The 17,712-nt window shown below is 36.9% G+C and overlaps 1 protein-coding gene across 2 annotated transcripts in view; it reads left to right on the forward strand.

The window, feature by feature from the left end:
* RLIM (ring finger protein, LIM domain interacting) overlaps window positions 1–17,712 on the forward strand; it is a 36,452-nt gene that overhangs the window by 10,810 nt on the left and 7,930 nt on the right. For both annotated transcript variants that reach the window (XM_060138027.1, XM_060138028.1), the window contains exons 2-3: window positions 16,186–16,378; window positions 17,284–17,367. In XM_060138027.1, the coding sequence (XP_059994010.1) occupies window positions 16,210–16,378; window positions 17,284–17,367 (253 nt within the window). In that variant the 5' untranslated portion in view covers window positions 16,186–16,209. The remainder of the gene's footprint in view (window positions 1–16,185; window positions 16,379–17,283; window positions 17,368–17,712) is intronic.

Raw genomic sequence — 17,712 nt, forward strand, 5'->3', positions numbered from 1 at the left:
GGACAGGTACATGTAAAAGGATGAGATTAGATCACTCCCTAACACCATACACAAAAATAAGCTCAAAATGGATTAAAGACCTAAATGTAAGGCCAGAAACTATCAAACTCTTAGAGGAAAACATAGGCAAAACACTGACATAAATCACAGCAAGATCCTTTTTGACCCACCTCCTAGAGAAATGGAAATAAAAACAAAAATAAACAAATGGGACCTAATAAACTTCAAAGCTTTTGCACAGCAAAGGAAACCATAAACAAGACCAAAAGACAACCCTCAGAATGGGAGAAGATATTTGCAAATGAAGCAATTGACAAAGGATTAATCTCCAAAATTTACAAGCAGCTCATGCAGCTCAATAACAAACAACCCAATCCAAAAATGGGCAGAAGACCCAAATTTCTCCAAAGAAGATATACAGACTGCCAACAAACACATGAAAGAATGCTCAACATCATTAATCATTAGAGAAATGCAAATCAAAACTACAATGAGATATCATCTCACACCAGTCAGCATGGCCATCACCAAAAAATCTAGAAACAATAAATGCTGGAGAGGGTGTGGACAAAAGGGAACACTCTTGCACTGCTGGTGGGAATGTGAATTGGTACAGCCACTATGGAGAACAGTATGGAGGTTCCTTAAAAAAGTACAAATAGAACTACCATATGACCCAGCAATCCCACTACTGGGCATATACCCTGAGAAAACCATAATTCAAAAAGAGTCATGTATCAAAATGTCTATTGCAGCTCTGTTTACAGTAGCCAGGACATGGAAGCAACCTAAGTGTCCAACAACAGATGAATGGATAAAGAAGATGTGGCACATATATACAATGGAATATTACTCAGCCATAAAAAGAAACGAAATTGAGCTATTTGTAATGAGGTGGATAGACCTAGAGTCTGTCATACAGAGTGAAGTAAGTCAGAAAGAGAAAGACAAATACCGTATGCTAACACATATATATGGAATTTAAGGAAAAAAATGTCATGAAGAACCTAGGGGTAAGACAGGAATAAAGACACAGACCTACTGGAGAATGGAGTTGAGGATATGGGGAGGGGGAAGGGTGAGCTGTGACAAAGCAAGAGAGAGGCATGGACATACATACACTACCAAACTTAAGGTAGATAGCTAGTGGGAAGCAGCCGCATAGCACAGGGAGATCAGCTCCATGCTTTGTGACAGCCTGGAGGGGTGGGATAGGGAGGGTGGAGGGTGGGAGACACAGGAGGGAAGAGATGTGGGAGCATGTGTGTATGTGTAACTGATTCACTTTGTTGTAGAGCAGGAGCTAACACCATTGTAAAGCAACTGTACTCCAATAAAGATGTGGAAAAAAATAAAAGCAAACAAAATGAAAAAAAAAATAAAGTTTATAGTCTTGGCATATATTGGGAGGCAGTTGTCCATTTAGTGAAAAGTTGACTGGATTTGGAATCAGGAGGCCTGGCTTTAATTACTGGCTCTTTCCACTTAGTAAGCACATGGCCTTTGGTAAATCACTTTGTCTGTGCTTCTGTTTTTTATCTGTAAAATAGATTTGGTGGTTCCTACTTCATAGGATTGTTGTAAGGCTTCATTGAAATATAGGTGAAAGGGCTGTATGAATAGGATGGTAAGTATTGCTTATAACTAGGAAGAGACCTAAGTGATTTAAGAACAATTACACATTTGTTCTCTTGTTTTATTGGTAAGCTTTCCCAGAAATATTTAAGTTTAAAAATGGCTGATGCTAACCATATACTCAATCCAAAATTTCTGACTTGTGCACATGAATATTATAACTGAGTATAAGGTAACTAAATAAAAAGATTTAAAATCTTCTCTTTTATGATGATAGAAGGAGCCCAGGGGAGGGGGATGGTGGGGATTCTTTTTTTCTCTTACATAAGTTAAACTGGAAATGTACCACAATGTTTTTCACCACAGAGTAGAATCTACAGACCCATTTTATTAACATAATTCTTAACTGATCTTTTCACACCAAAATGGAGAGAGATCTGTATTTCATCATTTGGACTGCAGTCTCCTGACATCTTTGGCATACTTTAACCTTTAAAATGTTAGTTTTCACTTACCAAACAATAGTGACATTACATCTGTCGGGCTGAACTGAACTTGGCGGTTTAGAATTATTACATTTTTTTCATTTTTATACCACTTAGGTAGTGAAGGGACTGCCTAAAATGAGACCAGGTTCATTTGGGTGTATGTTAGTAAGATGATTTTACAAGGCATTTGAGGGTATTGCTTACATTCAGGATTTTCTTTTCTTTGAAGATGTATTGATAATTACTTCTAGTCCGGGGGACCTCGGCAGGTGTTACAGCCGTAACTCACCCCTTAAATGTCCATACAGGGTAGAGATGTCTTGCCAGTGCTGGAATCTCTTGACCACCACTCCCAACCTAGGGGAAGTGCAGAATGAGGCAGAAAGAATGAAGGCTTTGGGCAAAAGTAGGGGAGCAAATTGGCTTTTTCTCTCCCTGTGCCCTAATCAACTACAAGAAACAGACTGCATTTTAAATGGAAATCTATACCTTAGCAAAAACATTGTGTTCTGTTTAATGAAGCCTTGCCAGTTTGGTTGCAATTTTGAAATAAATGAGTGCGTTGCAGGGATGCCATGTGGGGAAAATATTTTCCTTTATTTTCTCTGGTGTAGGCAGGGGGAAAGGAGAGCGGCGTGTTATTATGGAAGTAATAGTAATTTGGATTTGTTCACATGTTGCTTTGTGAGTGTGTCTCGTTGCTAAAACTTTGAATTAAAAAGTAAAATTAAACCAAAATAAAAATCCTTCTTGAATAGAATAAAGCAACCTCTAAACTCATCAGGTGGGAGCTATTTAGGATTTAACAGTCTGTAAAATCACAGTGTTTGGGAGGGTTTTGAATGGAGGTATGACTTTTTTGTCTCTAGTTTCCATGTAGGAAATGTTAGAAATTCTAGAATGTCAAGAGTGAACTTGAAGATCGGTGAGTGTAGGAAAGAATCATCTATCCCGTGTGTTTTTGTAGAGTATTATTTTATTTTTGGAAAATATAAAGGAGATGCATAAATAGTGGGTTTATAGAGCATAAACTATACATTGAGAACACTTTAAAGCTTTTTCCATATGTGGGGTTGCTGTCTTACAAACAGATTCTTTAAAGCTGCACTGTCCAATATGGTAACCTCTAAGCACATGTGGCTACTGGACACTTGAAATGTCACTAATTAACTGGAACTGAACTTTTAAGTTTCTTTAATTTTAATTAAGCTAAATAAAAAACAAAGTGTAAATTTTTTCCATTAAACACCACTTTGTTGTTTCATTAGGACTACATTTCACTTTAATGAAGGTTTAGCATCCAACTTGAGATGTGCTGTAAGTGTAAATTACACACCAGATTTCTGAGACTTAGAATTTTTAAAAAATATAAAACATCTCGCTAATTTTTGTATTGATAACATGTTGAAATGATATTTTGGTTATGTTGGGTAAATAAGATATTAATAAAATTAATATTTCAAAAATATAAAAAGACCATGTAAGGCAGGAAGTGACACTAGTGGTACAGACAAATGCTGTGTGCAGAGATGGATGAAAAAATTGATAGCTGAGATAGTAATAGCTTCTTAGGTGATAAGATTTCATTAAACCTTGAGGCGTGAGGGAAATGGGGAAAGACTAAGCGGGGGCTGAAGGAACAGCATTAGTAGAAATGTGAAGGTAGTAAAGCGCAAAGTGTGTTGGAGGGAGGGGATGGGGCAATATAAGTGGACTGGTCTTACCAAGAAAACATTATAACAAAATTGTGCCACTGGGAATATGTGGCTTAGTATGACCCTAGGCCCAGAATAGAAAACCAAGGGGCTCTCCATCCTTAATGACATTTTAGTCCAAAGGGTCTTTTGAAATCAGTCTGTTCAAACTCCCACCTAATAAGGACAAACTCCCATCTAATATCTAGCCTCTGCTTGAATATTTCCAGAGATTGGTAATAGCTTGCTTCGAGAGACTGGTTACATCTCCACTTTTAGACAATCTTATTTGTTAGACTATTAAAAGACAGAATTATCTGCTTCCATGTTTCTTCAACTCTTGGCCCTAGTTTGACCCTATGGTTCTGCTCTCTTTCATGTTATAACTCCAAATATTTGAAGGTGGTAATCATGTCCATTTTTAGTCTTGTCTTCAGGCTAGACATCTCCAAGTAATTCAACCATTTCTTTTTTTTTTTTAAGTTATTTTCTTTGGCTGCGTCAGGTCTTAGTTGCAGCATGCAGGGTCTTCGTCACAGCATGCAGGATCTTCCTTGCGGTGAGGGCTCTTTGTTGTGGCACGCGGGTTCTAGAGCACGTGGGCTCTCTCGCTGAGGCGCATGAGCTCAGTAGTCGTGGCATGTGGCATTAGTTGCCCTGCGGCATGTGGGATCTTAGTTCCTTGGCCAGGGATCGAGCCCACTTTCCCTGCATTGGAAGGCGGATTCTTTACCACTGGATCACCGGGAAGTCCCTCAACCGTTTCTTTTATGGTATTCCCTGGCTTCTCACCATCTTGGTCACTCTAGATACTTTCTTGTGTTTGTCGATGTCTTTTTGGAGGTATTTTAAATGTTTCAAATACTCTGCATATAGTCTGAAGTGCAAGTTGCATTGGCACTTTTACCTACTTTTATCTGAACACTATGGCCTGGGAAAACAACATGTGACTCTTAGGTTTCTTAGCAGCCAGGTCAAACGGTCTTTTTATTGAGCTTTTGTTAACTAAAAACTTCAGGTCTTCATGTGAACTCACCAAGACAGGTTTTTTTCCCCTATTCTGTAATCTTTTTTTTTTAATTTATTTATTTTTGGCTGTGTTGGGTCTTCGTTGCTGCATGCAGTCTTTCTCTAGTTGTGGCAAACGGGGCAGGGGGCTACTCTTCATTGCGGTGCACGGGCTTCTCATTGCAGTGGCTTCTCTTGTTGTGGAGCACGGGCTCTAGGTGCAAGGGCTTCAGTAGTTGCGTCACGCGGGCTCAGTAGTTGTGGCACGCGGGCTTAGTTGCTCTGCGGCATGTGGGATCTTCCCGGACCAGGGATTGAACCTGTGTCCTCTGCATTGGCAGGTGGATTCTTAACCACTGCACCACAGGGAAGCCCCCCCTATTCTGTACTCTTACTATGGATTACTTCAGCTTGCTAACCCTTAAAGTGTTTAAGGTAGCACATTTATCATCATTTTGTTGATTTCAGCTCATCTTCATAGCCCAGAGAATTCAGAATATTTTTTGTCGTATACATCTTCATTACTAGCTCCCAGCTTTGAGTTGTCTGTAGATTTGTTTAGCATGTCTTTGACATGGTTCTTTTAAAAATGCTAAAGACAGGGCTGTTTGCAGGTTAACATTGCTCCATAATCTTTGAGAGTGTTATTTAACAACTGTGAATCTGTTAAATTGTATTGTCATCAAGCTCCTTGCTACTCAGACTGATCAGCAGCATCAGCATCACTTGGAGGCTTATTTAAAATGCATGCTCTCAGGCCTCACCCCCAACCTACTGAATCAGAATCTGTATTTTTACAAGATTTCCATATGATTCGTTTGTATGCTGAAGTTTGAGAAGCACTGATCTAGTCCACATTTCTCCATAACGATAGGATGCAAAACCTTTTCAGACTCTACAGAAACCAAGCTAGACTAGTCGGCAGTATTATCCTGATGCCCCTATCAAAGAGTTTCTCATCCCTGACTGCACAATGGAATTACCTGTGGAATTTTTAAAACATCACTGTCTAGTTCGCCCCAGAGAAAGCTCCCCCAGGTGATTTTAATGTGAGAATCTTGTAAAGCAAGTTGTATGTGAAAGAAAACTATGTAAAGCAAATGAGGTTAATTTGGCAGTGAATTCCACTTCTGGTAAACATATTTCTTCTACGTGTTTGCAATGTATCTGATAGTCTATTGCAGAATTTCCCCCTAGGTTTCTCATCAGATTTTGCTGTGCTATAGCTTATAGATGTCACTTTCTTTGAAGATTACATCATCTAGCATCTTTCCTGTTCTCTGTGATTTCTCAAAGATTATCATTGGAAATATTGCAGTTTTGGCTCTTGATTCTCTCTGAGAAATTTGGTTTTTTCCACTACTTCCAGTTGGAAGATGATTCTCCGTGTTGAATAAAACAGAAGTTGAGTGACTCTACCTACCATCTTCTGTTAATATACCAACGCCCCCACACACACATGTTTAGTACAAGACTCCATTCTTCTTTCAGATTTTGTTTTTCAAAGCCATTTTAAAAAATCTTTCCTGTACTTCTGAAAGTTTCTGTTTCTTGTGGGCTTTAATCTCCCTGGCACTATTCTTAAGACTTTGTGCCATACTTGTAACAGTCCTTGGTATGTGAGTTTTCTGTTATCTTTGGTTCATGTCCTGCAAATGTCAGAACTTATCAGATGTTTTTCCCTTCTTTGAAAGCTTTACATTTTTAAAGCCTTTCAGCCCTACTGAGTTGTATATTTTTTTTGAATTTTATTCATTTTTTTATACGGCAGGTTCTTATTAGTTATCCATTTTATACATATTACTGTATATATATCAATCCCAATCTCCCAGTTCATCACACCACCACCACTCCCCGCCACTTTCCCCCCTTGGTGTCCATACGTTTGTTCTCTGCATCTGTGTCTCTATTTCTGCCCTTGCAAACCGGTTCATCTGTACCATTTTTCTAGGTTCCACATATATGCATTAATATACGATATTTGTTTTTCTCTTTCTGATTTTGCTCTGTGTGACAGTCTCTAGATCCATCAACGTCTCTACAAATAACCCAATTTTATTCCTTTTTAGGGCTGAGTAATGTTGCATTGTATATATGTACCACATCTTTATGCATTTGTCTGTCGATGGGCATTTACGTTGCTTCCATGACCTGGCTATTGTAAATAGTGCTGCGGTGAACATTGGGGTGCATGTATCTTTTAGAATTATGGTTTTCTCTGGGTATATGCCCAGTAGTGGGATTGTTGGGTCATATGGTAATGCTATTTTTAGTTTTTTAAGGCACGTCCATACTGTTCTCCATAGTGGCTGTATCAATTTACATTCCCACCAACAGTGTAAGAGGGTTCCATTTCCTCCCCACCCTCTGCAGCATTTGTTGTTTGTAGATTTTCTCATCATGCCCATTCTAACTGGTGTGAGGTGATACCTCATTGTAGTTTTGACTTGCATTTCTCTAATTAGTGATGTTGAGCAGCTTTTCATGTGCTTCTTGGCCATCTGTATGTCTTCTTTGGAGAAATGTCTATTTAGGTCTTCTGCCCATATTTTGATTGGGTTGTTTGTTTTTTTAATATTGAGCTACATGAGCTGTTTATACGTTTCAGAGATTAATCCTTTGTCCATTGATTCATTTGCAAATATTTTCTCCCATTCCGAGGGTTGTCTTTTCATCTTGTTTGTAGCTTTCTTTGATGTGCAAAAACTTTTAAGTTTCATTAGGTCCCATTTGTTTATTTCTGTTTTTATTTCCATTAGGAGGTGGATCATAAATGACCTTGCTATGATTTATGTCAAAGAGTGTTCTATCCTGTGTTTTCCTCTAACATTTATGTCTCGAATCCATTTTGAGTTTATTTTTGTGTATGGTGTGTTAGGGAGTGTTCTAATTTCATTCTTTTACATGTAGCTGTCCAGTTTTCCCAGCACCACTTTTTGAAGAGACTGTCTTCTCCATTGTATATCCTTGCCTCCTTTGTCATAGCTTAGCTGGCCATAGGTGCATGGGTTTATCTCTGGGCTTTCTATCCTGTTCCATTGATCTATATTTCTGGTTTTGTGCCAGTACCATATTATCTTGATTACTGTAGCTTTGTAGTATAGTCTAAAGTCAGGGAGTCTGATTTCCCCAAGCTCTGTTTTTTTCCCTCAAGACTGCTTTGGCTCTTCGGGGTCTTCTGTGTCTCCATACAAATTTTAAGATTTTTTGTTCTAGTTCTGTCAAAAATGCCATTGGTAGTTTGATAGGGTTTACATTGAATCTGTAGATTGCTTTGGGTAGTATATTCATTTTCACAATATTGATTCTTCCAATCCAAGAACATGGTATATTTCTCCATCTGTTTGTATCATCTTTAATTTCTTGCATCAGTGTCTTATAGTTTTCTGCATACAGGTCTTTTGTCTCCCTAGGTAGGTTATTTCTAGATATTTTATTCTTTTTGTTGCAATGGTAAATGGGAGTGTTTCCTTAATTTCTCTTTCAGATTTTTCATCATTAGTGTATAGGAATGCAAGAGATTTCTGTGCATTAATTTTGTATCCTGCAACTTTACAAAATTCATTGATTAGCTCTAGTAGTTTCTGGTGGCATCTTTAGGATTCTCTATGTTTAGTATCACATCATCTTCAAACAGCGACAGCTTTACTTCTTCTTTTCCAATTTGGATTCCTTTTATTTCTTTTTCTTCACTGATTGCTGTGGCTAAAACTTCCAAAACTATGTTGAATAATAGTGGTGAGAGCGGACATCCTTGTCTTGTTCCTGATCTTAGAGGAAATGCTTTCAGTTTTTCAGCATTGAGAATGATGTTTGCTGTGGGTTTGTCATATATGGCCTTTATTATGTTGAGGTAGGTTCCCTCTTTGCCCACTTTCTGGAGCGTTTTTATCATAAATGGGTGTTAAGTTTTGTCAAAAGCTTTTTCTGCATCTATTGAGATGATCATATGGTTTTTCTCCTTCAATTTGTTAATATGGTGTATCACATTGATTGATTTATGTATATTGAAGAATCCTTGCCTCCCTGGGATAAATCCCACTTGATCATGGTGTATGATCCTTTTATTGTGTTGTTGTATTCTGTTTGCTCGTATTTTGTTGAGGATTTTTGCATCTATATTCATCAGTGATATTGGTCTGTAATTTTCCTTTTTTGTAGTATCTGTGTCTGGTTTTGCTAACAGGGTGACGGTGGCCTTATAGAATGAGTTTGGGAGTGTCCTTCCTCTGCAATTGTTTGGAAGAGTTTGAGACAGATGGGTGTTATCTCTCCTCTAAATGTTTGATAGAATTCACCTGTGAAGCCATCTGGTCCTGGACTTTTGTTTGTTGGAAGGTTTTTTGTTGTTGTTGTTGGAAGGTTTTTAATCAGTTTCAATTTCGTTACTTGTGATTGGTCTGTTCATTATTTCTGTTTCTTCCTGGTTCCGTCTTGGAAGGTTATATCTTTCTAAGAATTTGTTCATTTCTTCTAGGTTGTCCATTTTATTGGCATAGAGTTGCTTGTGGCAGTCTCTTAGGTTGCTTTGTATTTCTGCGGTGTCTGTTGTAACTTCTCCTTTTTCGTTTCTAATTTTATTGATTTGAGTCCTCTCTGTCTTTTTCTTGGTGAGTCTGGCTAATGGTTTATCAGTTTTGTTTATCTTCTCAAAGAACCAGCTTCAGTTTTATTGATCTTTGCTGTTTTCTTTGTTTCTGTTTCATTTATTTCTGCTCTGATCTTTATGATATCTTTTGTTCTGCTAACTTAGGGTTTTGTTTGTTCTTCTTCCTCTATTTCCTTTAGGTGTAAGGTTGGATTGTTTATTTGAGATTTTTCTTGTTTCTTGAGGTAGGCTTGTATTGCTATAAACTTTCCTCTTAGAATTGCTTTTGCTGCATCCCATAGGTTTTGGATCGTCGTGTTTTCATTGTCATTTGTCTCTAGGTATTTTTTGATTTCCTCTTTGGTAGCTTCAGTGAGCTCTTGGTTATTGAGTAACGTATTGTTTAGCCTCCATGTGTTTGTGTTTTTTACGTTTTTTTCCTGTAATTGATTTCTAATCTTATAGCGTTGTAGTCAGAAAAGATGCTTGATATGATTTCAGTTTTCTTAAATTTACTGAGGCTTGATGTGACCTTAGATGTGGTCTATTGTGGGGAATGTTCCATGCGCACTTGAGAAGAAAGTGTTGTAATCTCCTGTTTTTGGATGGAATGTCCTATAAATATCAATTTAATCTATCACGTCTGTTGTGTCATTTAGACCTTGTGTTTCCTTATTAATTTTCTGTTTGAATGATCTCTCTATTGGTGTGAGGTGTTAAAATCCTGTACTATTATTGTGTTACTGTCGATTTCCTCTTTTATAACTGTTAGCAGTTGCCTTATGTATTGAGATGCTCCTTTGTTGGGCACATATATATTTATAATTGTTATATCTTCTTCTTGGATTGATTTCTTGATCATTATGTAGTGTCCTTCCTTGTCTCTTGTAACATTCTTCATTTTATCTGATATGAGTGTTGCTACTCCAGCTTTCTTTTGATTTCCAGTTGCATGGGATATCTTTTTCCCTCCCCTCACTTTCATTCTGTATATGTCCCAGGTCTGAAGTGGGTCTCTTGTAGACAGCATGTGTATGGGTCTTGTTTTTGTGTCCATTCAGCAAGCCTGTGCCTTTTGGTTGGAGCATTTAATCCATTCACATTTAAGGTAATTATCGATATGTTATCCCTCCCTTCCCTCCCTCCTCTTTTTTCACTAACTTGAGTCTTTCCTTGACCTCCCAGGCGAAGCTTATAGCTTCTTTCTCTGTTTAGGAGGTTGGACTAGACCTCTAATGTCCCTTCCTACCCAGAGATGCTATCCTCTTTAGTGTCTTTTGTGTGTATGTGCTGAAAACAGCTTCATTGACTCAGGCATCCTTAATCACTGTGCTCCTTGGATCTGGCTCTATTTTCTTAATTGTTATGGGTTTGTTTTTTTGGGTACTTTTCTTCTCATGTGTTTCCCATTTAGAGAAGTTCCTTTAGCATTTGTTGTGGAGCTGGTTTGCTGGTGCTGAATTCACTTAGCTTTTGCTTGTCTGTAAAGGTTTTGATTTCTCTGTTGAATCTGAATGAGATCCTTGCCGGGTAGAGTAATCTTGGTTGAAGGTTCTTCCCTTTCATCACATAGCCACTCCCTTGTGGCTTGTAGAGTTTCTGCTGAGAAAGCAACTGTTAACCTTATGGAAGTTCCCTTGTATGTTTTTTGTCGTTTTTCCTTTGTTGCTTTTAATAATTTTTCTTTGTCTTTAATTTTTGTCAGCTTGATTACTATGTGTCTCGGCATGTTTCTCCTTCTGTTTATCCTGCCTGGGACTCTCTGTGGTTCCTGGACTTGGGTGGCTATTTCCTGTCCCATGTTAGGGAAGTTTTCAACTGTAATCTCTTTAAGTATTTTCTCGGGTCCTTTCTCTCTTCTCCTTCTGGGACCCCTATAATGCGAATGTTGTTGCGTTCAATGTTGTCCCAGAGGTCTGTTAGGCTGTCTTCATTTCTTTTCATTCTTTTTTCGTCATTCTGTTCCGCACCAGTGAATTACACCATTCTGTCTTCCAGGTCACTTATCCATTCTTTTGCCTCAGTTATTCTGCTATTGATTCCTTCTAGTGTATTTTTCATTTCAGTTATTGTATTGTTCATCTCTGTTTGTTTGTTCTTGAATTCTTCTAGGTGTTTGTTCTTTAATTCTTCTAGGTCTTTTTTAAGCATTTCTTGCGTCTTCTCGTTCTTTGCCTCCATTCTTTTTCCGAGGTCCTGGATCATCTTCACTATCATTATTCTGAATTCTTTTTCTGGAAGGTTATCTATGTCCACTTCTTTTAATTGTTTTTCTGGGGTTTTATCTTGTTCCTTCCTCTGGTACATAGCACTCTGCCTTTTCATCCTGTCTATCTGTGAATGTGGTTTTTGTTCCACAGGCTGCAGGATTATAGTTCTCCTTGCTTCTGCTCCTGAGTTGTATTTTTTATAAATTACTTTCAGGATTATTTATTGATCCTTCACAAGTGGACTTTGTCATGTTGTTAGTGTTCAGAATATTAACTGCTTAATGTTAGCCAAATGTGGTTTTCTTTGGTTTGAGAAATTATGGATGAACTTTTTCCTTTGTGCTTTTCTGTAGTTTTAAAAATTAGCTGTGTGCTATTACCAATACTAAGTTGTTACTTAGGTACATATGGGAAATTTTGTCTTCCTCTTGTTTGTTTCTTTGATTGCCTGACCCATATAACTTTTATGAGTGTTTTATTTAAGCTCTTGACTTGTAGTCTTCTTAAAGTTTCAGGTTATTATGAAAACAGTATATTTGAGAAATTTATATAGCTTACTCTTACCAAAAGTAAGGAATCTTGGTTATGAGGTTAGGAAACTCCAAAAATATTGCATCTCCCTCCCCTTCCTTGACATTTTTATCTTATTTGTTTAAACAATGATAGAGTAGTTCTAAAAACAATGATCTAAGAGAGACAATGGGGAGAGCTAGGTGTGCCCATGTACAGCCTGAAATTTGTTTAGACTCATCAGACAGGTAGAGAGGCTTCTTTATTTTTATATCTGAAAGACAGTTTGTTTTTATTTTTCTCTAGTACTGACTTGTAAACATCCAGGTACTTCATGTGTTGTGTGTGGGATTAAATCCTAGTACCAATATAGATTACCTCTTTTCTACAAATCGGATTTTCATATGTTTATGGAATTAGCTTTTATTTTGTCAATATGAAGTTCAATAAGGTCAATCTGAGGTTGGAAGGAAAAGAGTTAGAGAATGAAATTTTTTGTTTGGATTCTTCTCTTAGTTTAGATTGTTTACCACCATTGTTTATTCATTAGAGTGGTTAATGAGTGTGTGGAGGTCTGCCAATACAGTAATTATCTAATGCTGTACAAGTAGTGAATGACAATTAAGAGGTTTTGGCTAAACAGACACGTGAAAGGATGCTCAGTATCACTAATCATTAGAGAAATGCAAATCAAAACTACAATGAGGTATTACCTCACACCAGCCAGAATGGCCATCATCAAAAAATCTAGAAACAATAAATGCTGGAGAGGATGTGGAGAAAAGGCAACCCTCTTGCACTGTTGGTGGGAATGTAAATTGATACAGCCACTACGGAAAACAGTATGGAGGTTCCTTAGAAAACTAAAAATAGAACTACCATATGACTCAGCAATCCCACTACTGGGCATATACCCTGAGAAAACCATAATTCAAAAAGAGTCATGTACCATAATGTTCACTGCAGCTCTATTTACAGTAGCCAGGACATGGAAGCAACCTAAGTGTCCATCAGGAGATGAATGGATAAGGAAGATGTGGCACATATATACAGTGGAATATTACTCAGCCAGAAAAAGAAACGAAATTGAGTTATATGTAGTGAGGTGGATGGACCTAGAGTCTGTCATAACAGAGTGAAGTAAGTCAGAAAGAGAAAAACAAATACCGTATGCTAACACATATATATGGAATCATAAAAAAAATGGTTGTGAAGAACCTAGGGGCAGGACAGGAATAAAGACACAGACATAGAGAATGGACTTGAGGACACAGGGAGGGGGAAGGGTAAGCTGGGACTAAGTGAGAGAGTGGCATGGATATATATACACTACCAAATGTAAAATAGATAGCTAGTAGGAAGCAGCCGCATAGCACAGGCAGATCAGCTCTGTGCTTTGTGTCCGCCTAGAGGGGTGGGATAGGGAGGGTGGGAGGGAGACGCAAGAGGGAGGGGATATGGGGATATATGTATACGTATAGCTGATTCACTTTGTTATACAGCAGAAACTAACACACCATTGTAAAGCAATTATACTCTAATAAAGTTGTTTAAAAAAAAGAAAAAAGGAAGTTTTGGCTAGTTTCATGTCCTATCCCAGAGCAGGGGTTGGCAAACTTTCTGTAGAAGTCCAGATAGTAAATTTTTTTCACTTTTCTAATCAAAATTGAGCATATTACATAGTTATTTATTTAAAAACAAAGAAACCAAATTTCCACAAAGTTTTTCTTGATAAAACTCACAATGTAATAATAATTGAGTACAATATTTTGTAATATAGGTCTACTAACGAGAAGAATGGTATTCTTTTGCTGACGGAGGGGTAACATTTTGCTTAATTGGGGCTAAACATCCTCCTTATCAAAATCATTTGCAGATGTTCATTTAGTGTTTTCTGACTTGAAGTGAGATTTTACATATTTCATCTTTGAAAATGTCTATTCACACATATAGGTAGGTCTTGCTCTCTAATCAGTACACAAGCATATAATTTTAATGAAGTATATTCACCCCTTAGAAGGTGTTTATAGAATTTTTCATTAGATTCTTCTCTTGATATTTACCTTTTTAGCAGGCATATCATTAGACGGCAGAGTCATCACTTTCAATTGTAGGGTAGGTGGAAGCTCCTCAGTTACACAGTTAAGTGGATTTTGAAATAAGGAAATTTCCTTTGTACTTGCATTGAGGTCCAAAAAACACTTCTGGAATTGTAGTTTGTGCTTAGAAAATATATCTGCTACAATTTCTATAGGAATGGAGCTCTCATTTCTTTGATAGCACAAGAAGTGCATAAAGCAGCTTGACATTGTGATTCCAGTGTTAGTTATTGTTGAAATGACTTTACTGTAGTATAAGATTTACATATTATAAGCACTGTAATTTTAGGTTGAGTTCATTCAGAAACATTATGAAGTCTTCAGAAAAAGCTAATTTCCCAAGCCATTCCTTGTTTGGTAATAGTAATTGAGAGTAGTTCCTTTCATTCAGAAACAAATCTAATCTTGGACCTGGGTACAACAAATCACAGTAAAACTTTATCAGTGCTAAGCCATCAAAATGAGCACCTGGTAGAGCAAGTCAGGATATTCAGCTTCTATTTCTGACAAAAATTCATGGAACTCACTATGTTTAAGTCCACCATAGTGAAGTTCACCATTGACATCACTGGTTCAGTAATGATAGATACAAATATTTTCTACAGACTACCTATAACTACTATATAATGAATAACCATAGACTTTAAACACCTTACATATTCATAGGCATTGTAAATTTGTCCAAGTAGGTCTACACTTTTTTTTTAACCACTGTTTTAGTTGTAACACATCTTAGCAGATTCCACTTCATGTTGTGCTGAATTAGTGTTTCTCAGCTTCTTTGAAAATATTATCACCTGTAGTTAGTTGTTCCATGCAAACTCTTTATAGAGGTCACTTCTTTAGTTACTTCAAACTCCTCAAATAATCAATGTTTGCCTCCTTGAATAAACAGCTGAATAGTATCAGTTATATTTGTCAGCTCATCAAGAACCAAGGAAAACCACTCAAAATCATTTGCTCCCTTGTTTTTCACTTGATTATTGACATATCCCAATATCCTCAACTTTCTGAGCAACTGTTCTCATCAAAAGGCTAATAATCTTAAATTTATTTTCTGTGGACAAATTTCTTTAGCTTCTGCAGTCAAACACAGTTTAACTAACACATCATCAACAAATGGCTTTGCTTGCTTAGCCAACAAATGAGCCACTTGGAAACTTACTCTGGTTGAAGCCTCATTTTTTACTTTTGTGGGGAAATATTTTGTGATGAGATACTTTGTTTTAAATTTTTTAATTTTTCAGACTGTAGCTTTCCTGTGAATTGGGAATATCGTGATGAATGCTTATTTAGTCTGATAATATTAATGTATATTTTATTATTTTAGCACAGTTTTAGCGCTGTTGCATTATAAATATAACCTTTGCCATCTAATAACAAAATAATCCATACTCCACTGCACCTTTAGGCATTTGAAGTCCATTTTCTCTTCATTTAATATGATGAGTGTGCATTGGTAATTAAAAAAATATCACAGTTTGGTGATAAGCATGGCACTTGAAATGCTGTCAAGTTATAATTGCATCACTGCAACTTACAATGCACAGATCGCCAGTGCAAAGCAGTGAGAGTGCTACATACAGTCTTGGTCACAACTACTCAGCTCTGCCATTATAGCATGAAGCAGCCATAGAAAATAAGTGAATGTGTATGGCTGTATTCCAATAAAACTTAAACACTGAAATTTGGATTTCATATAATTTTCACACATCACAGAATATTCTCTTAAAAAAACATTTAAAGGTGTAAAAATCATTCTTAGATCTCAAGGAGAAAAAAATAGGCACCAGGGCTAAATTTGGCCCATGGGCCATAGTTTGCCAACCCCTGACCTAGTCTTTTCGTAGTATAACAGTGCTTTTCAGGAGTTTTTCTGTTAAGAAATTTCATTCATATGAGGTCTTAAAATCCACGTCTGGACCTGCATTCTGGATTTTCCCATAACTAAAACTGTTCTATAGAATACATACTGACTTCTGTTTTCAAGATTGATCTCCTTTCTCCTTTTAGATAATTTTCCACTTGTTCATCAAGATGGAAAGCTCAGATTCTAACGATAAAGGAAGCGGTGATCAGTCTGCAGCACAGCGCAGAAGTCAGATGGACCGATTGGATCGGGAAGAAGCTTTCTATCAATTTGTAAATAACCTCAGTGAAGAAGATTATAGGCTTATGAGGGATAACAATTTGCTAGGCACCCCAGGTATGCAATGTGTAGTTTAAGGATTTATATATGTAAATTGCTGGTCTTAAAAAAAAAGGAAACCTGTATTTTAAAAAAATGTTTCTTTAGCCATTATGAAGTATGATTTTAATACAAAGGATGTAGAGTGACATTAACTGCTGTACTTATTACATGATTTTGTTCACTCATATTTGGAATAATCCTATGTCAGGTTTTTTAGTTAGGAATTATATTATGAATTTATAATGAGCTAAATTCAAGAGAGTGGACCTGAAAAATCTTTTTGTTATTTATCTTTATATAACTTACTAGACATTAGTAGTCTTGAGGAGCTAATGGGAACTTCAGTTCTTAGGAGAGACTTACTCTGTCATAATCAATGAAAGCTAGCCTTGGGTAAAATAGTCAATTATTCAGAACTTTGTGCTTGGTTATTCTCCTTTGCCTGATTAGGGCCCATTTGAATCTAGTTAAAATTCATTATCTCCCTCCTCGTTTCTTGTTAATTCTATTAACTTTGAGTGATTCCTTAAATTTTAAAAGGTAAGGTGTTAGTTAGCATGGCTCTTATAAGAGAGAGTGCATTTTGAGGCAACAGTACCAGACTTGAGTAAGAATGCCAAAGTTGGCATTCTCGCCCTGCCATATATTAATTAACACATCAGTCTCTCACTCAGTCTGTTTCATTGTTTTAAAATGCAGATAATATCTACCTCCCAGAGTTGCAGTTTTAAACAATGAGATACTGTATGCAAAAGCATTTTGTAAACTGGAAAGAAATGTGAATAAATATAAGTTGTAATGTCATGCTCTCAAATAGGTGAATTTTACCCAGGTTTCCTACTCACTCTCTGGTTGTCATCTCAGATGGATAAGTCATTGTTTTTTATTCATAATTTGGCAAACATTTTAAACTATTTTAGGTGAAAGTACTGAGGAAGAGTTGCTGAGAAGACTACAACAAATTAAAGAGGGCCCACCACCACAAAACTCAGATGAAAATAGAGGTAAATTTTGCTTGGGGGTGGAGGATGGAATGGATAAGGAGCTTCCTAACGATAAATGTCAGCCAAAGATAATCTAGCAATGACACAAATTAATTTGGTGCTAAGTAACTGCTCATAAAAACAACTGGCATTTTCTTGATATTTGGTGAGAATGTTAACTTTTTTTTTCTGCTTCACCTTTGGGTTTTTTGTGTTAATTGGAGCATAGTGAGGAATGGCCTATTTTAAATGTGATTTTTTTTCTTGATTTTCCACCTCCATTGAAATTTCCCCCTACCTACTGTATTATTCCTTCCTTATAAACATGAGTTCCTCACCAGCAGAAAGACATGTTGCATTCTCTAA

Source organism: Lagenorhynchus albirostris, chromosome X (genome assembly GCF_949774975.1).
Source record: "Lagenorhynchus albirostris chromosome X, mLagAlb1.1, whole genome shotgun sequence".
Lineage (NCBI taxonomy): Eukaryota > Metazoa > Chordata > Mammalia > Artiodactyla > Delphinidae > Lagenorhynchus > Lagenorhynchus albirostris.